Genomic DNA, 21061 nt, shown 5'->3' on the forward strand with positions numbered 1-21061 from the left:
AGGACGTCAGCCTCAGGAGATGGATGAAAGAATGGTTATGGAGTCTCTGTTGCAGGTAAAATAAACACAAGAACCAAGGAAGACCTGAAATTGGGTCCTTGTAGTAACAGTGAGGTTCTTAGTGTGACGTTCTTGCTTTCCAGTGCAGAGCTCGGTGACTAGTAACTCATGCGCCTCCTGTAATTTTCTAATTCTCTGCTGTCTCTTTCATAAGTTCCTAAGAGACATTGTGGGATTCAAGTAAAATCAGAGTTGAACACTCAAGCATACCTGCAGTGTCTTTTGAGAAGCAGATACACAATTCTAACTTTTCTTTATGTGAGGGTGAGGTGAGCAGGTGGGCGGCCCCTGGGCACAAGAAGGTGAGTCAGACCTCTGCTCTCTCCAAACAAAGGCACAAGCTTGCACCGGTTTCCCTGGTGTCTGCAGACAGTAACTGCCTGTCCAAACCACTGATGTCTGCAAGCACAGAGATTTCCTGTCCGTTCATAAGACTGAGTGTCAGCTTGCCCCAGTCTTAGATCCAGCATCACATTTCTCCAGCTGCCTTCTGGAAGTCCGCCCTCTGGGTAGCCGCCCGTGTTCATGTTTTAAAACACACATTTGGTCAGTCCCCTACCTATTCAGTGGCCTGTTACTGTGATCGCTCTTCCTGCTTCTCCCACCACCAGGTCTTTGACATCACTCTCCTTGGTACAGGCTGCATGTGCCCTGCCTGCTGTCAGGCTCACCTACCCCTCTGCAGCCCCTCCTCAGCAGATCTAGGTGTGCCTACTGATTTGCATAGTTTTTTCCGCTCGTCTTTGAGCCCTGACACTGAAACAATATTTAGTCCTCTTTTCAGTCTCAAAGACATTGCCTGTAACATGGTGAATAATGAAGAGTTAGCAATTCAGTTATTCTGTGGGTAAATGGTAGAAATCTGAGGCTGTGTAGACTTGAGACTCACAGAGCACCCAGGCCAGTCCTCTCTGACACCATTTAGCTAAGTTTACTTCAGTGTAAGCACACACTACTAGTTAGTCAGAACACAAAGCCCAGAACCTGTTTTTCTCAGTGCTTCCTCTACTGTTCTGTTCTTGACACCAATACGGTTCCCACTGGCCAGAGAGACCTGCTTTCTAAATGCTCTTCATTAAGGGGCGGGGGCCCTCTCTTCATATCTTTAACTATTTCCTAAGATGGAATATTCAGTATTTACTTAGCAAAATTAAATTAATAAATCAGAGTTTCATCAATGTAACCCAAAATATAGCAAAACTTGTTAGAATTATGTTATAAAATAATTCAGAAGATTAAGTATGATGGATAGCTAATAAAATAGCCTATTTTTGATCAACAAAGACTTGAATGTTTGATCAACAAAGACTTGAATGTTGATTCCAGTGATGTTAGAACAACATAATATTTCAATATAATGTATCACTTTCTACTTTATTCATAGTAAATCCATTAAAGAAAAAGGAAAAGATGAGGTTATTATTATCTTTACTTAATAAAGATAATATTATCTTTATTATTATCTTTACTTAATAAGTAGTATTATCTTTACTTAATAAAATACCCATACTGATTTCATTCAGGGATATTTATTCTAGACATAAATTTTTAAGAAAACCTCAGATTTCATTCAATATTAAGTGAAAAGAAAATTAAGGCATTTATGCAGGTGAAAAAATACATATATATTTATGTATCTGTACATATATATATACACATATATACATACACACACACTCACAAGAAGGATAAACTTTTTGTCAGAATTATTTCGATAATTGATTCTGCTTACCTTTGTGAGTCACCATTACCTTGGTGTGGGATATTAATTTGAGTAAATGGTTTAGCTTTTAAGTTAGACCAGGACTTTAAACTTTTTTCTGAAGCCTTGTAGAGCAACACTTCCCAATTCACATTCCTCTGAGGTTAATTCTCTTTAGAATGTTAAATAGGTATTGCAAGAATATAGTTTTTCTAGTCTGTAACTTCTCAGAAAATCATAATGCCTATGATAGGATAATTAAAGTATTAATATTAATAGCAAAGTGGATAAAACAAAAGTGTAAATTTTAACCAACAATTATAGAATAAATACTTGAGAAAAAATAACCCAAGCCCAAGAAATTGCATGTTACCAGCTCCCAAAAGCACTCAACACGTTTACATATTAGTCTTAGAAAAATTCCATCAGAAAGAAACTTAACTTTTGTTAACTCAGCATTGCACATCCATTAATAATCATGGAACAAAATATAAGAAATTCTGTCTTAGGAAACGAAGCAGTTTAAGCACAGTAAATTTTGACCAGTAAATAAAATAAAGGTATTATTTCAATAGAATATTTAATGAAAATGCTCAATGTATTTTGAGCTATTGAATTTTTCAGGGAATTGGTTATTTTGTTCGTATGTTCTGTTTATAGAGAAGTGAGGAGAAAGAAACCCATGTATTTATTTTAATTTATACCTAGTTGCAGTCGCTCTTGTATTAGCATAGGAGATGGGTTATACTTAAATAATCAGGTAGCAATTGCTAAAGAAGTAAATTTCAGGTATTTCCTGGGGAATAAATAAGGTAGTTTAATAATAAAGGAGCAGCATCATTTTTCTTTATTAATCATTATGCATTTTAATAATTTAGCCTGCATCCAACATCTCTAATTATCATTATCTCAATTATAAAAAATTGAATACTTGTAATTTTTCAGGGTATATTTAACAATGATTCCAATATATACTAATGGTTTTTTATTGAAAGTGTTATAGCAAAACATTTTCAGAATTAAATGATTATTTCAAATAGACTAAGCCAAATATAAGATTGAGTGACTTGTTATATGATTAAACTAGGATTGGCATAGAAACTAAGTATCGTAAAATATGTGACAAAAGCAAAGCAAGCAAGATTCTACAACTAAGTTATCTTTTGATTAAAAAATCAAACTCAGTTCAGCAAGCCAGGAAATTTGGACTACAAAGTTTAGAAAATATGTAATATATTATGCATTGCTCATATATATAAAGCATAAGGACAAAGTATTATATTAAAATAATTTTATATATTTTAAATATACTATGTATTATAACTCTATAGCGATAACTCTATTACACCGCATATTTTTCAAAATTCATTATCCATTCATAGAGAGATCTTATACGTTATTTCACTGTCATTTATTCAATAAATTTCAATATAATAACACCAATAATTTTAGCTATCATTTATTGAGTACTTAATATATGCTAGGCATGTTGAAGATGTTACCTTGTGCATGTATGTATACATGTGAGCTTAACTTTTCCATACACCTACTCCTCTTTTTTTAAATGTTAAAATAAAATTTTGGCCAATTAAAATAAAATAAAAATTAAAATTAAATAAAATTTTGGCAAAATTATATAAGCTCATCCATGTACACCAAGAGGCAAAGCCAGATTTAAACATAGGCTTGTCTGCTCACTGGCCCACAAACACTGTCCTTTCATAGGTAGGAGATCTCTCTCAACTGTGAATACTTTATATATTGTAAGTAATTACTATACCATATATCCCATATACTATATACCACTGGGAGTTTTTTTTTAAAGATAAGAATTTATAGAATTACAGAAACCTTTCAACTAATAATCTTATCTTGGTGTTTAATCAACTGTTGACTTTTTCATTAATCTTTCTCCAGTGGGAAATATTTAAGTTAATGAGTAACATTTAATTCTTCTTTTACTACAATATAATCCACTAGGATGCAGTTCTCCAAAACAAAAGGACAAGCATCATGAATAAAGTTCTGTTGTAAGACTATTTTAGGTCCCTCACTACTAAATTAACTTTGGAATATTACATATACAAAGTCAGTTCATCAATCTCTAACCAGCTTCTGGGCAGCCAGTTCTCAATGCATTGTTTCTTTTTCTTTTGAAAATAGAGTGAAAGAATGAAAGTAGGATTTTTGGCCATTTGCTTCTGTAGCTCACGAAAAGTCATAAAATCAGCTCTTAAATCATGGTGCTTCACACGGAAATGTCCCATGGTCCTCTCGTTAAATGATTTGTGGTTTGGGGTAATTAGATTTGGCACCTGGGTTGTCTTCAATATTTCCTGATACTTTGCCTTTTAAAGTCTCTTGAAATTTATCATTTATTAATTTGGCCATAAAATGAATTCCTACCTATTAATGTATTCACCTTTTTGCAAAGAAATTTAAGTATTTGCTACCACGCAGCCACAAAATTCATATTTTAGTCATGTGCAGCTGTTGTGCTGCTGGGGACCCATGAAGTGTACATGGTTAGCTTTATTACTTGAATTTCTCCATTTTATGTCCTTCCTTCAGAATTTGTCGTATATAACAGACACTTCTTGATGTGATCTCAGCTACTGCTGTTACTTTTTTTCCCCCATATTTTCACCCATACCTTTTGCCCTTGACCTTCCAATCCAGTAGTCAGCTTGGAATATTAGCTGCAGATGGCAGAGCAACTTCCTTGTCAAAACCAGCGAGGTCAAGAGCAACCTCATTTATATGAGATTCTGTTTCTAGAACCCAAGTCCTGCACTGACTACTTTAGAAGACATAAAGTTGTTGCACACCTTCCTTTCTGACATAAATGCTTTGTAGTGTGACATTTCTGAGGCAGGCCCAAACATAAAATCATCTCCCTGTGTCTTCAGCTCTTCTACAACTACAGAACCAAACAAATGTACCGATTACATCAAACCCAGCCTCTGAGTTGGCACAGGGCCCTCCTGACAACGTGAAGCTGCTGTGCTGAAGCTCGGACCCCCGAGCCACTCTGCGCGGCTGCGCTCTCTATGCTGCCTGAGGAGCTCAACTGCGTGTTTCTTAGCTACTGTGAAATCTTCTTCGTGGCTGGGGCCATTATTTCCATTTACTGTCACTTCAAGCAAGTCTTCATGAGTGTGTTAGGCCCAAGCCTGTGGTTATGGCTCCGCTTGGGGTGACGGTCTTTGAGAGTCGAGGCCGGTGTCCTTGTCCCAGCAGCGTAGGCCCCAGTTCCATGTCTGTTGATGAAACTCTCCCATTTCTTGCCCTCAAAGTCAAAAGACAGTTTGAGGGCAAGAAATGGGAGAGTTTCATCACCCAGGTCCTGTCTTACTTGTCTCAATCCTTAACTACATCAATCTCCTCACTGGCTTTTTTCTTCCTCAAGCTCAACCTCAGTCTACCTGGCATAATATTTTCAAGCTAGTTATTCTAAACCCAAATGTATCGGTTAGAATCCTGGGATCTTGTAGTGTCCTTTCATCTCCTCCTCATGTTCCTGCTGCCTTTTCTCTGTTATCACTTTATTCTTTATTCTCAATTATGTTTTCATAAGTCCCTGGCCCTGCACACTCACAGAACAAGTCTTACAATTTAACTTTTATTTATTTCTTAATATTCTACCCTTTTGCCTAGATGCCGCCCTGCCTTCCCTCCTTCTGAATCCACCAGGCAATAGGCCAAAGAGCCAGAAGTGGGGCTTCTAGGGCAAGTGGGGTCACCCTATGCCTAAAGATTAGATTAGATTCAAAAACTTGCTCGCATTTACAGTGAAAACCACATGTCCCTCTCGAATTGTTCTGGGCATGTTGCCCTGTCTCTGTTGGACTGCAGCACCATATACACATGCTCTAAAATCTGCATTGTTTCTTGCACAATGTAGAATGGGGTGTGGGGTATAACCAGTTAAAATGCATATTTAAGAATCAAAAAATTCCAAATCCTTTCTTTTTTTTTTTGACTTATTTATTTATACATACAAGAGCTGGGGTACAGTGCAGAGTTGTGGGGGGGTGAGATGATTCACCAGAGACAGAGTGGGGAGCAGAACAGGCAGGTCAGCTGAAATACACTTCTGAGGGGAGCAGCGGGTGAGTCAGGAGAGGTCTGCTGCACCCTGTGGGCATCTCCCTGGCCAGGAATTGAACTCGTGCTGCAGTGGCTACGGCGAGCTTCATAGGTTGTGGCTTAACCCCTTGAGCTACCAAGGAGGCCCACCAAATCCTTTCTTTTAATATTTTTTTTAATGCGGTAACATTGGTTGACAACCCTGCATATGATTAGACGTATAGGACCACATCCTTCAGATGTAAGACACCACCCCACGCCCACCACGCAGGCACCACAGTCCTCACCCTTACTCCATTGGCCTGCTCCCCCTTTTGCTCTGCAGCCCCTGCTGGTCCCCCCCCCCACCAGTGGCCTCCATTCCGCAAGGCATATTTCCAGGATGTGTATGGCTTTCGTTTGATCAGTTCCTTTGTTTTGTTTCTTTCTATTTCACATATGAACTCATCTGGCATTTGTCTTTCTCCTTCTCACTTATTTCTCTAACTCAAATCCCATCTTATTACCAATGTGAAGCCGGAAGTCTGCCTGATATCTCTGAGTTCTTCCATTTGCGAAATGACGCTCCGCGGACACCTCACAGTGGAGAGGAGGCGGTTTGAGGAAGGAGTGAAGTGATTGGCTTTTGAGGAATAGTCAATAAGAGATGGAAACTTTTATTACCAACTTTTGATGAGCTTCCTTGAGCTTATTTGAACCTATTCATTAGTTTCCTTTCTTCCTGGAATTTCTTTCTTCCTGGGTTGTAAATTGCATCCACAGCTGCCACAGTGGCAGGTTCTCAATGGTTAACCTCACACCGTAATTGACTAGAAAAAGGGACTAAAATGCCACCGGGATTTCTGAGGTATAATGAATATAATGATATAATGAATTATAGATGTCTGTTCTCCAGCTCTGCTTCCTCCCAACCTCCCGGGAGCCTTTGCCTACAGGAACGTGCCAGACCCCGTGTCCTCGCACTGCATGACACCTGAGCAGTAAGAAGGTGACTTCTCCTCTCTGTCAGGAGCACGAGGGGCAAGTCCGTTTCAGTGTATGGGAGCTGCAGAATATCAAGAATCTAACTGTTCTGCACACAGGCCCAGCTCCACACCCCATGGACTGCTAATGAGATCCTGGTCTCCTCTGGAAGCCTCAGCTTTGTCAGCGGAGGAATGAAGAGGAGGGACCAGGCAATCTCTACGGTTCCCTGGTAGCTCCAACTGTCTGAGTTGAAGAGAAGATTTAAGCAATTTAGAGCAAAGCTAAACAAGAGAAAAGTAGAAAAAATAACCTTTCCTCTGTTCTGTGTCTTTGTGTCTTACTCAATGGAACAGAGCCACATGGATGAAGTAGAAACTGTGGTGCCTTTAGAATTTCCCCAGTTCTCCTAGACTGAAACTACTCACTCATTTTTTATTTTAATAAAAAAAAAGTTAACTCTTAGCAATTGCTAAGTTAGCAATTGTCCTAACTTGCTGTGACATTCATTGGAAAGGTGATCAGGGATTCCATCTTGGCTTTATTTTCTTTCTAAATCATTGATTGTGTCATAAAATGGGAAACGTATTCTTACTATGTTACTACAGTTGGCTCTGCATACTATTGTGTGCTTTTTCTCACAGCCATCTGTTGGCCAACACCACCGCCATTATAAGTTATTGCAGAAAGTTGTTACAAGTGTCAGAAAGGATGGCTTTGTTAAGCTGTTTCTGATTATCTGCTTAAGTGTAGTTGCAAATAGGGAGAAAGAAGAAAAACCTGTATCCACAATGAAATACTCTCTCCTATGTCTTATGTTTTATAATTGCTCTCTCTGTCTGTAATTCTTATACCATAGGGTCTCCAAGATGCTCATTCACCCCAGTCCCTTTCTTTCAGATAAAGGCTCTAATTCATTTCTACTTTTCTCTTTTGCTCCAGACCTTCATTCCTTTTTGCCTGGATCTCTGCAGTAGTCCATTCATTGTTTTCTTTTCTCCAGTCCTTGTCTTCAAGCCTTCTGGTCTATTTCCCCATTCTTGTCAAAGAGTTTTTCTGGAAGCTCAATACTGACCATGTCACTTTTTACCACATAGACAGAAAGTGATGCTAAAATGATTTAGCCTGGAATTTACAGGCCACTGTCATTTCAGTATCAATCAGTGTTTCCAGCTCATTGTCCCCTTCTCTTTCTTTTCTCTGGAAGATTAGTCAGTTTGGATTTTTTAAGGCACAAGGTAGGTACTCAAAAAATACTTCTTGAAAAATAAGTAAACATCCTGTTTCATTTTTTAGCCCAGCATTTCCCCCAACTCATTTCATCACAGATATCTTGGGAATAATTATTTACACACAGTCATACTCTATTTCCTTATGGGGCAGAAAGGTACAGATCAAAAAGGGACATTAATCAAGATTCGTGGTCAATCAACTCTGACTTTATAGAGACATTGCACATGTAAAAAGAAAAAGAAATACTCAGCATTGCACAGAAAAATGAGGAAGTATGGTCAGGTCAGTAGGAACAGCTGCATGTTTTTTAAGCTCCTGTGTTAATCCCTAGTAAAAATGGAAGTTCTGCGAAGCTCAAGGTGATGGCTTCCCCAGTGACCATGAGCAGGTCAGTCTGCGGGACACAGAACTGAGTGCCAGGTAGTGAAAGGTCAGGAGCAGTATAAGAAATTTAAAAAGACACAGAATGATGCATTTGAGCACATAGTCATTTGTGTTGATGAAATGTTTCTAATTAATAGTGTGTAATTTATCTGATCTTTGGAAGACTTTGATCCAAAGAACCATGTGAAAAAGGAGAAATATACACTGTTTTGGAATTTGTATATAAATGTAAAGTGCAAATTCTTGGCACCTACATCACAATGGACTTCAAAATTATATGCAAAGATGCTACTTCAAGCCCATGACAAGAGCAAAGATGTCCTAACTTGCTGTGACATTCATTGGAAAGGTGATCAGGGATTCCATCTTGGCTTTATTTTCTTTCTAAATCATTGATTGTGTCATAAAATGGGAAACGTATTCTTACTATGTAACTTATTCATGCTCGAATATATTTTATATTTTATTTTCTTTCTGCTTTTTGATAGTTGTCCCACTGCTCTTGTAGTTTTTAGACATATACCAGAAACTTTATTGTAAGACTCTTTATCTGTTTCCCTGGGACTTCCATAAGACTTCACTTCCAGGAGTTGATAACATAAATTGTAGTGTCATGCTGTGTGCATAGGGCGAGAGGAGTAAAGAGAGAATCAGGAAACAGAAATAGGAAAATACCGGAATTTGGGAGAAAGAGAGAAGCCCAACCCTTCTAGAGATAGTAGTGGAGACCCTCACCGTTCCAGAGAAGAAGCTCTAGATTAATTCTTTTGTGGGCTCCAACTCAAAGACACTCACCCCAAGTGAATGTTGGAGATTATACAACCCTGGGAATGGTTCATATCACCTCCATCTATTTCGGATGTCTCAAGGAGCACCAAAAGCAGGATTCCCACTGTGAAAAAGTACTGCAGGATCCATCTAGCTTACTGTAACACCATAGAAAGAGCAGAGGTAGGAGGAGCTAAAAGCCAAGGAAGCCAAGAAATTGTGGAGCTAGAAGATAGAAATGAACTTGCTCCTTAAGATTCAGGAGCTTTGCTTTCAGTGCTGAGCAGTTGGAAATATTTCTATCTCCCTGCAGATGGAGAAGCACCATTGCAATTTTAACAAACTTGGCTCCCCGTGAGTAGCTGGGATGCAGCTAAATTTCATTCCATAAAAGCTCTTCAGGAAATGGATTTTGAATGCAGCTAAAATAGTGCATTTGTTACTTTGCTTGCACTAGATGGATCCATTAAGAAGTATTGAAATGTAATTGAGGGGCAAGAGTGGTGAAGGCAGGAAAAGTGCTTCTGTTAGTGCCAGAGCAAGGTCGCCGAGGATCAGCAGGTTGTAGCTGTGGAGACCATGCCAAGAGGTCTGACTGGCTGATGGGCGGGGAGGTTTTCAAGGATGCAGCAGGGTCAGGAAGAGCGAAGGTGCTCGGCCTGGATGTCAACGTTAGTGTCTCGTCTTGTGAGAGGGAGCTGTTTTGGCATAATGGTGAGTAGGTGGACACAAGGTGTGGCCTTGAAACTGTTAGACAGGCACAATTTTCCCTCTACCCTCTCATGGCCTCTAACTGGACCTGAGAATTAAATTGGCATTCGATAGATTAACAGGAGAAAAACAAGTAAATTTTTCAAGTAGGTGAAAATTTGCGAGAAAATGAAGACTCCGAAAGTGTCAAAACCTAAATGCTTTTTTATACCAGGCTGAATAAAGAGAATCAGTTGTGGAAAAGACAACAAAATATATTGAGGCAAGGAGACTTAAAGGTGGGGTCTGTTTGTAGACAACCTCTCAGCACTGACTTCCCAGTCCGGAGGTGAGAGCATGTCTTTCCTCCTGGTACAGGGAGGGCATCATTCACATGGAGATTAATCTGCTTTCAGGAGAAAATGGGAAGGAGGCAGAACTCCTTTCTTGCACCTGCCATTGTCAAGTGCCTTTAGCTCAAAATACCCCTTAGCCAATGTGGCATATTTTGTCGCAGCATATTCTGCAACCTTCATTACCTTAGATGTCTGCAAGGCACTAAGCCAAGCTGGAGTGGATGTATCTGGAATGCAGAGAAGAACTTTAAGTAGAAAGACACATTTAAGGCTCCTCAGCATAAAATAACACTAAAACCATGGGGCAGGTTGAAATCACCTGGAGAAGGTGTACAGTTGACCCTTGAACCATGCGGGGGGATTGGTCGCAATGACCCCATCCCTGCACCTGGAAATCCAAGTGCAATTTTATGTCCCCAAGACATAACTACTCATGGCCAGCTGCTGAGTGGAAGCCGTACCGATAGGCGGGTTAACTGTCTGTATGTTATATGTGTCACACAGTGTATTCTTACAGTAGTGTCAGCTAGAGAAAAAAAAATTTTAAAAATCATAAGGAGCAGAAGATGCATTTACAGTCCTGATCCATTTTTATTGACACTGTAAGTTCACGGCATCTGTTTACAGAAATCCAAGTGGATGTGGACTCTCAAAGTTCAAGTCTGTGTCAGTCAAGGTCTCCTGTGTAGTCTGGGAAGGTTGGTGTGTTGTCCTCAGTGGGAGAGAAAGTGAACAATGAGCTGAGTGTCTACACATGAACTGGGATTTAGCGAGGGTGGCAAAGAAAGGGAACTTGGAAATTTACTTTTTTTTTTTTTTTAAAGATTTATTTATCTATACATGCACTGGGTACAGTCAGAAGCGCGGGAGGGTGAGAGAATTCACCAGAGCCAGAGCGGGGAGCAGAGCAGGCAGAAGGACCGAAGTACACTGATGAGGGGAGCAGCGGGCGGCAGGAGAGGTCCGTGCACCATGTGGGACCCTCCTCCGGTGGCCGGGGAGCAGCCGGGGATTGAACCGGCGCTGCAGAGGCCGCGGGCAGCTTCGCAACCCAGTGCTCAACCGCTGCGCCACCGGGGAGGCCCAGAAATTTACTTATTTTTATTAAGGGGTATGGTAGGTGCCTTTGTAGTACCTCCCAATAACCCTGTTGGCACAGTGTTGGCACTTTCCCTTTTAAAGGGAAATAATGGGGCTACCCCAACTTAGCTGAAAGGGACGTAGTTGGTTTCCTTTCCTATCACATGGTCAAGTATTTATTTGTTGTTAGTGAGCGCTGCTGCAGACTGCGGGCCGCCAGCAGTGTAAGCAAGGCTGTCCGCTTGCACCTGTGTGCTTCTCTGTTACACATTCGGCATGAGAAAGGCCAGGCCCGGGGGCCCTGCCCCCAGAGAAGTGCCTGATGTTGGACTCACCAAGTTCTCCCCTGACTCATGCTCACCAAGAGTAGCCTCCGAAGTCATATATTTTGCATGTTAATTTCCCTGGAGGGTGGGGAGTAAACGTCCCAAGCCCCAGGGAAGCACTAACTAGAGCAGGGGGAGATGGTCGCTTGCGTTTCTACGTACGTTCGAGCCCGCCACCCCTCCAGGATGATGACTGGTGCTGGAGACTTTCTCCAAGGCAGCCCTGTGCTGGTCTCCTACCCAGAGAAAGTAACTGCCCCGCAGGGGGAGAGAGAGTAAAGACTAAAGACGCGTATCTTCATCTCCGTTCATTTATCTGCCCACGACTGCAGTGGGTAAGACATAATGTGTTACTTTTGTATTTTAAAGATGGTTTCAAGCACGCTTCATTGTCCCTTGTGGCGTACCCCGACAGGCTGATGGAAAGTCGGCCTCTGTGATTTTGAGCCACTCTTTTGCCACAGGTCTTATCTCTCTCTGCAGCTTCTAGATGTGCCTGTGTCAGTCATTAGCCGTCTCCTGCTCACTAGCGTGGCTCAGAGTCCCTTCGTTCTGCTGCATCTGACAGGCTCAATCTGGGGGGTGCTGAGGAGGGCCCCGACAGCCTCCTCCAAGCACATCCCAGCCCTCACTGGTGTCCCTCCCTCCGTGGTTGGGAATCAGAAACAGCACAAAGCCCAAGAGTTCACCCTCCTGGGACCAACCAGCCTGTTTTCTTCCCAGTATTACTCAGGGTGAGCTCGCTCCACCCTCCTCCCCTCTGCACCCCATTTTCTCTCCCCCTCGCCCCCGTGCTCCTTCTGTCTCCCCCACGCCTTCCCTTCTCCCACTCCCTTTTATTTCTTTCAGCCTTCCAAGGGTCATTCCCCCCCATGGACACCTCACACTTTCTCCGCCAGGTGTTCAAGAAGGGCACATCTGCCTAGTGTAAGCGAGTCTGGCTTCGGCACTGCTTTGCACTGCAGCCTGAACGCAAGCGAGCAAGACACAAAGTCATCTCCAGTCTCCCTTTGCCACTGCCGTGCAGTCATTCCAACACAGTGACCACATCGCTCGCTCCCCTTCTTTCATCCAAATAAAACTAGCTCTAAACACTTCCTCAGAAGCTTTTTCTTCAGTGCCTTAATCACTTATATTTCCCTATGACCTCATCCACATCTTCTCTATGACCTCATTCAGATCTTCTCCATGACGTCATCCAGATCGTCAACTTCTGAAAACTCACAGGTGAAAGCTGGGATCTGTTCTCTGATGATGGTCTGGTGGAAGCAATTCCACCTCCAACCCATTATGTCTCTCCTCTCCCTCCGCCCCCTCCCTTCCTCGCATCTCCTCGTACCAGGTCACTTTTCCATCTCGTATTTCTGGGTTCACACACTTTCTTTCTCTTCAAAACAATGTTTGGATTCTATCTGAAGGTGTCACTTCTAGAGCCTGCTTTTTCTTCTGACAAGAAAATAATCCTGTTTTCCAGGTACTTTTTAAAACTAGAGAAATAGGAGGAAGAATAAAAAAAAGGTGAAACTAGAGAGAAATGAAATTGAAACAGTTACATAATCAGGTTATATTTTTTATGCTGAAAGCAGGTAGGGGTGAGCAGGGCCAACCCGAGGCCCACCAAGGTCTGCAGCGTTGCCCTCGCCCGTCCCCAGGCAATTTCTTAGTGAACTGTCACCTATTCTATTGGTTAAAAAAAAACAAAACCTGCGTCTCTGGAGCACTGCAGCCGTGTTTTCATAGAACCAAAGACTCACAGGAAGGTAGAGAGGAAAGTGGTTTTAGAGGTCACTCCATCTAATCAAACAACTGATGAGAAATCACACCTGCCAGTTCGCCAGAGGCAGCAGGAAGCCTGAACCCAAGGGGGGGTTGGTGCCCCATCTGCTGCTTCAGTGGTCTCCAGTCCCCCAAGAGGGTACCTGTCTGACTGCAGGGAGTAAGATACTATCTGTAAAGCGGCTACCTCACGAGAAAGGATCTGATACAAAGCTTCCAGAACTTTCCGTGGTAGCCCAGACTGTAAACTAGAGAATCTTTGGATATCGGAGATCAACAACCACTTAACCAGAATTGTCCCTTTTCTCCAAGGCACTGCAATTCTTCTCATTCTCTCCGTCTCGGTGTGTGCTGGTGGCCCTGGGTCCCAAGCCGACCGCTGTCTTTCTGGTTTCCATGCCCTGGTATCCTGGCGTTCGGTAGCCCCTCCCTGGAAAGTCCTGTTCAGAAATGCAGGCAGCGCAGCAGGGAAGACTCCCACTTCCCTGTGGTGTGTATTTTCTTAATCTTGCTCTTTTGCAGCAAACGTCTGTGATGGCTGCCAATGCTCTGTGGCCCATGCACTCCAAGTCGTGACATAGTCTTGGGTCTTCTCAGTAACTTCTCAGTTTAAGGGCTTTTGATGGTTGGCGTAATATAGTTTGAATGTGATGCTGAAATCCGGTTAGAATAAAGCCTTTTAAATATGGCTGGGGAAGCACTGGCCTCAAAGGCAAATTTTGCCTCTGGGCTCATGGAAATTGTCTCACCCTCTATTCTTTTATGAAAATGTCCCATCATTTAAATAGTTGCACTGTTCTTTCAAAGTTCTGTCAATCTACCTTTAATGTTCTGTCAGTTGAACTTTTGGAAAATTTTGGTAGAGAAGGTCTCACTTAAGAGAATTTTGGCTTGTTAAATTCCATGGGCCTTTGTCCCGACCCGCGGGATTCGGAGGCACGAAAAGAGAAGGGCTGAGGATTGAAATGAGGGGCTTGACAACTTGACGCTAGTGTTTGTTTTTTTATTTTTCCTTTTCCTTCTCTTTTCCTTTGCCCTGTCTTTCTTACTTCCCTGGCCTTCTCCCTGCTCCTCTCGCAGCGCTCTCCTCTCTCGTGGTTCTCCTCTTAAATCTCTTTTCTTCTTCCTCTCTCTCTCCCGCGTTCTCCTCTGATACCCTCGTAGCTCCTCCCCCCGTACCTCCCAGTCTCATGTGCTTTACAGGAAAAACCTGTAGTTCTCCGAAGGCGAAACGGTAAAGCGAACTCATGGCACGCATATGCAACACGGCACATACTCCGGACGGCTCCGGACAGGCCTTGATCTAAACTGAAAGCAAAAGGACCTTAGCTTATCTTACCAAATTATGATAAAAGCAAATCGTGAACCAGGGAAACTTCATTTTCATTTTTTGGGTGCTTTCCTTGCAACTTGCTGCTGGAGAAGCACAGGCACAGCCTTTGCATTTAGTCCCTCATCTAAAAATGTGCATATTCACCATGAAGATTTTTTTAAAGTTATCCTCACAGCTGAGAAACTATGAATCTGTGATATCTCTTACCCCCTCACTATCCTGATTGATATTTTAACTGTATCACATTCATTTTTACACAGCTTTGCTCATTTAAAATCTGACAGCATCCAGTGCATGGCCTGAAACACTGTGCTCTCTTGAGATTGATTCATGGGACAAATGTGTTGTCAAGGAAAGGCCTGTACAGTATTGGTTATAAAATCTCAGCTCCTAAATTTCAAGATGGAATGCCCGTAGCTGCGAACGTGGCTGTAATTAAATGTGAAATGGTCTCATCTTAGCATGGAAGGAAATAAGCTTTTTTGGTCAGAAGGAAAGAGCTTTCAATTCAGTTTTAATTGTTAATTTTCCTTTGGGGGAGCTTGAAGAGCTTTAGTGTTTAAAGGAATAAAATATCAAATAGCGAAACTATTAACGAGCCATTACCCAGTAGGGGGAGGCAGGAGGACTCTAACTTTCAGAGGTCTGGATGATTTGAGTGGATACCTCCCTGGAGGACGGTGCAGAGCAGGACTCACTCCCAGGGGGAGGGGACCTTTTGGGGGAGGGGCAGAAAATCTCAAGTCTCACCCACTGGGTTTTATTTAAGGATATATCTCTTCATGTAGGCAGTGATGTGTTTAAAAGTGAGACATTTCCTCATACTTGTTTCTATTTTAAGTGATTGTTTTGACAGGTCTTTGAAGAAAAAAATCCTTTTCTGTCCTGCAGATTCAGGAACTGCCCTGAAATGCCTGATCCTGTCACACAATCAGTGGAGACAGCTTCCACGGTGACCCCCCAGGCAGTGGTGGCTAAAGCTAGTGTCACTGGATTGTCAGGGCGCCTTCCACGGCAGCCACTTGTCCATGAGCTGTCATAACCTCCTGGTGAGGAAATGACTAATCTGATTACTTAACACATGCTTTGCGGTTTGCACTTGCAAAGTACTTACAAATTTGAGGCCACAGAGAAGTGCCCGTTTGTGCCATTCTCAGCAGACAGCAAAGGAGCTGCTCCACAGAGGTCTCTGCCAGTCAGCAGCTGTGACTTCTGTGCAGCCTGTGGGTCCTGCTGCCTCCCGTCCCACCTGCGTGACACGGTGGGGGGGGGGGCGCCTGGGAGGCAGTCGCCAGAGTGTTCTAACCTCCAGAGAGTGAAGTGTGTTAGGGCAATTTCCCAGAGAAATCAGGCGGCACTTGGAGAGGTGGAGAGAGAGATTTAATTGTCACACCAGCAGGCTCTGTGGGATCACTCGCAAAAAAAGTGAGCCCCGAATTGCAGGAGTGTTAGGGTTTTAGTTTGTATGCGGAAACTTGTTACACCATCTGTCATAGACTTTCTGTATTATTTGGGAAGGGGGTCCAGTAGCCCTGGCTACTACTGTGGACAAGCAGCACACCGCAGGAACTTTCTGCTCCAGCAAGCAGCAGACTCCACGCAGCAGACTTAGCAACTTCCTGCTTCAAGTGAACAGCAAATTAATTGAATCATAAAGCTGCCCCTCCACCCCCACGCAAAGACCACCTTTTGATTTAGTGGTTTTCCCTTGAAAGGCCTAGACAACAAGCAGACTGGAAAATGTTAAATATGCTCTGGCTGTTGTTTGGAGAAAGCCAGCAGGTCTGAACTAGCCACCTGTCTTTGAGGAAGTTCTAGCCTCCTTTCAACTTACTCTTCATCCCGGGGGTCACTCCTTAGCCAGAGCTGAGCTCCCGGGCACCGTGTTGGGAAGAAAGAGTGTTTCTGTACTTCTATGTTGATAGATTGTGGTTCATACCTAACCTAAATTTATAACCTTAATTTTTATACTATGCTAGATAGATTAGAAAAAAGATGATAGATTAGAAGATAGATAGATAGATAGATAGATAGATAGATAGATAGATAGATAGATAGATAGATAGACAGACAGATAGATAGATATAGATATAGATAGACAGCCAGGCAATGGGCTGTAGGAAACTGACTTCTTCCCTAACAGTGAACTGATAACTGACAACAGCGTTGGAAAGGTTGCTATGGATGACCTGCACCTTACAATGGAGCGGGAGGGAGCACCAGTGATGACATACTGGAGATAACAGTAATGACAACAGCTAACATCTATGCTGAGTTTTTTGCATGCACCATCTGATTTAATCCTTTTAGCTCTCCTGGTCCTCTGCATATGGAAAAATTTGCAATGGGGAGGTTGAATATTTGCTAAAGTTTTGTACCCAGCAGGTGCTGAGAGGTGGCCTAGGGATAAGCCCAGCATTACTTTACAGTCTTGCTTTACTTCATATGTCAGAAAACTCAAGATGACCTCAAGGTCAACTGTCCAGCCTCCCTGGGCCTTTTAGCCCCCAACCCCTCGTGTCCACATACTTTCTCTCTGATTCCAATCCTGCCACAACTGTGTGTGGAACGAACTTCTTTGAAAAGCGTTTCTTCCTCAGCCCCAGAATTGTTCAAGCAGGAGAACACATTCAACTCTTCCTTTCAACCGTAGCATCGTTGTTCTGGTATTTTAAACAAATTCAGATCTATGTGACCTGTTAAATTGACTGGTTTGTGTAAATGTGGCCTCTGGCACTTTGCCCAAACAAATTCTGCAGATGCATAAACAAGTAACATCGATGCAAACTCACTGCTCGAATGGCCATCAGACCAGCACCACCCGTGGCAGCCACGGCCAGATCAGCAGCTCACGTTTTCAAATCCATTGCATATTCCCTGCCTGATACAACAGAGAGTTCTGTGAGTAATCCAGTTACTAGTGCAACTGCCAGTAGCAATTTTCCAAGTCCAACATAACCCTCCCGTTAGCTCACTTGCTTCCCAGATTAGCTTCTACTTCATTTTGTCCCACAGCCACAGTCCTTAGGTCTTACCAAACAATAAGAAAACTACAGACCACAGTGCGATTAGTTGGGTGTTGTAAACTGAGATTGCTTGTTTGATGGATGTGTGATTGTATTTGTCCAAATGTGGCCACCGATTCCCTGGATGCCTGGTCCAACATTTCAACAATTGGAGGTTTTCAGGATTTGCGACTAGCTGAAAGGGGGCCCTGGCAGCTGAGGTGCGTGTTTAGAAGTTGTTTTTGTGTGGCACTTCCCGTTGGCCTGAGCAACAACCAGCTTTCTACCTCAACCAGGAAGGGCTGCTGGAGCTCAAAACTGCCCCTGACACCTGAGTGTAACTGAGATCATGAACTCTGCGTAGTGATGAAACACCCCGCAGACAAGAATTATCTTCAACTTCTATTCAATGAGGCATGTTTCAGATTGGTCATAATCAAAACAGCTTTTAAACCCAATGACAAACACCCATTTTTAAAATTCGTATAGAAAATATACAACAATTGGGATCTCTTTTAAGACCAGGCGTCCATAGGGGAGAAATTTGGCCTCATCTGAGTCAGATAGAAAGGAGACACTGTAATTTATGAGCTGAGCTAACAGGTGGGTGCTGAGCTGGATTTTGTTCAACTCATCTAAGGCTGGCAAGGACGACAGGCGGGTGTTCCCATAAGTCACCTTTATTACTTTAAACACATCAGCGGGAACACCAGCACAGGTGTGTTTAGCTGTGCCAGACACATTCACTCACTTCCGCACGTGTTGTCCTTCTCATTTCATGGTCCGAAGGTATGTTCATCAGATTTATATGAGCAGGCCCATAATTTAGTTTTATTTGTGCTGTCTTGTTTATTTGTGCTATTATGCTTATTTGGCTTTTCCTTGCAAATAGATTCAACCCATGTGAATATCATCACAAAGTCTCTTTCTTCTTTTTTTTAAAGATTTATTTGCGTGTACAAGAGCTGGGGTGCAGTCCAGAGGTGTGGGGGTTGAGAGGATTCACCAGAGACAGATTGGGGAGCAGAACAGACAGATCCACTGACATACAGAGGGGAGCAGCGGGCAAGACAGGAGAGGTCTGCTGCGCCATGTGGGTAGCTCCCTGGCCAGGATCGAACTCATGCTACAGTGGCTGAGGATAGCTGCATAGTGCTGAGACTTAACCCCTTGACCCACCAGGGAGGCCCCCAGGAATCTCCTTTCTTAATCTGATTGTAGAAGTATGAGATGCCTTTGGGATTACTTAGCATAAAAGCCTCCTCTGAACAGCTGTGTTGTATGAGGTGATGGTTGTATTTCAGCATATTCGAGGTGGGGGTCTCTCTGCTGTGTGACTGCTATACTGTTTTCTTTTCTCCCCTGACTCCCTCCTGTTTAACAGCAGCCAAGTCCAGGGAGCACTGAATGAATCCGACGACCCTGAAACGGGCTGTCTGAGTGATAACAAGCCAACTTCTCGACACTTCTACCCTGTCGCCTTGCTGCTCGTCAGCTCGCACCTGTTAGTCGTGTGGCTTATTTTAAGTCTTGCATTATTATTAGCTAAATACCAATAAGTTTTCAGCTGTACTCCTTTCTTTTCTACAAATGACAATGGACTTTAAACTATGGGGACAATGCTGTACTATTTCTACATTTTCAGATTCACAGAGTTTAAAAAAAAAAAACAAACAACAAATGTTTGAATTGTACGTGTTCTGTTTTTCCTAAGATCTAAAGAAAGAAGTACTATGCATTAAGTGAATTATTTTGCTCTTTTGTTCATGGAAACGTGTTTCCCATTATTAACTAGCTCAAGAAGAATTTTTAAATTACTGTCTTTGGGATAAGACAAAGAACAGAGTCCTGGAAGCTTGAAGCCCCGCCCCTCCTTCCCTCTTCCCATTAGACGTATTAAGGAAACGAAGACTGTTCTTGCACAGCCACTGGAGCCCGAAGGAGCCCTGGGGAGCGGGCAGTGCCGCCCCGGATGTCCACTGTGCTGCTGGCCTTGTTGTCATTGGCTGATGGAACCTTCTGTCTGGTTTCTTAACTGTTAGTTATGTCATTTCTTTGCTGCAATTAACCCTTTCTGTCAAGCAACTTTATGGCGAGAATGGCTATTTATGTTTTGTAATTAAATTCACCTGTTTGTAACTATTGTTTGGGTTGATTTGGCTCTCAGAGTACTTTTCTATTCCTTCTAACAAGGTCTTGTTGTGTCTTGACGCGCCATTTTCAGGACCTGTGACTTTTGTGCTGTTGTGCCCACGTATGTTCCTTGATCAGCTGGCGCGTGGACCAGGCTACTCGGAAAGCCATTTTCCTCTTTGTTGCACAGCTAAAATAATGAAGTAAAATAGAGATGAGACTTTCCTTTAAAAATCTATAGGGCCAGACTTAATCAATTAAATGCCTTATTCCTAGAACCTGCATCCTTAGGGCTACATATAGATTTTAATGTGTTTTAAAGAGACTGGGAAATTAATTTGTGGAAAAGTTATTTACGAAAGGCAGATATATTTATGAAATGAAAGTGAAGCTGTATTGTGGAGCAAATTATATTTAAAGAGTTTATTAAATCTTAAATATCTGTTAAGAGCAAAAAGAGACTTTAATCATCTTTTGCTGAGGGCAATAATGGTATTGGGCCTGGCCTAGGATTTAATTTTGTAAGATGTATCATCATTTGTGGGGGAAAAAAATGTAGAGTTGAATCTTTGTTATTTTTACTTGGACTGTTGCTGCAACTCTGCATTGAAAACAAATAAAGCATATTTATTTATTCTGTGTTTCATGAAGTTGTACTTTTTCCCCTTTCACCAGAGAAGGATGCCGCATAGAGAATGTGCTGAAGAATATCAAATGCAGAAAGTATGCTTTCAACATGCTACAGCTGATGGCTTTCCCCAAGTACTACCGACCTCCAGAGGGGACTTATGGCAAAGCAGACACCTAACTTACCAGCGTGTAAACTAACGGGAACACAAATGCGCTCCGGTTGGATAATCACCTTTTTTTTATTATTATTATTGTCATGAATTCATGGAAAGAGGTGTTTGCACAAATCTAGGTTACTTGAATCAGTTATCAGCGTTTTACTCTGAAGGAAATCCATTCAGCCATTTAAGTTGCATTGCTAGTTCGAAACCTCGATGTATGAGTTGAGAGCTCTGCTTGAGATCAACTCAGCAAATGTACATTTTGCTTATGGAAACTTTTCAGGAAAGACATTCTGAAAATAGAAGTTGCTGCACCAGGACCACACATGGTCCCCAGTGACCTGGGGGTGCCCAGGGAGAAGACTCTGTGAT

General features: G+C 42.4%; 1 protein-coding gene across 8 annotated transcripts in view; it reads left to right on the top strand.

The window, feature by feature from the left end:
• The window catches only part of INPP4B (inositol polyphosphate-4-phosphatase type II B), a gene marked incomplete at both ends in the record, with an annotated part of 278348 nt that extends 257549 nt beyond the window's left edge, over positions 1-20799 (top strand). For 5 of the 8 annotated variants that reach the window (XM_084246365.1, XM_084246367.1, XM_084246370.1 and 2 more), the window contains one exon: positions 20574-20799. In XM_084246365.1, coding sequence (XP_084102491.1) covers positions 20574-20706 — 133 coding nt within the window. Of the gene's footprint in view, positions 1-19149; positions 19325-20573 lie in introns of those variants that run through there. The other 3 variants (XM_084246366.1, XM_084246369.1, XM_084246368.1) reach the window with 1 other exon arrangement.
• Positions 20800-21061: the final 262 nt, after the last annotated feature.

Source organism: Talpa europaea (assembly GCF_964194135.1).
Source record: "Talpa europaea genome assembly, chromosome: 10".
In the NCBI taxonomy this organism is placed as follows: domain Eukaryota; kingdom Metazoa; phylum Chordata; class Mammalia; order Eulipotyphla; family Talpidae; genus Talpa; species Talpa europaea.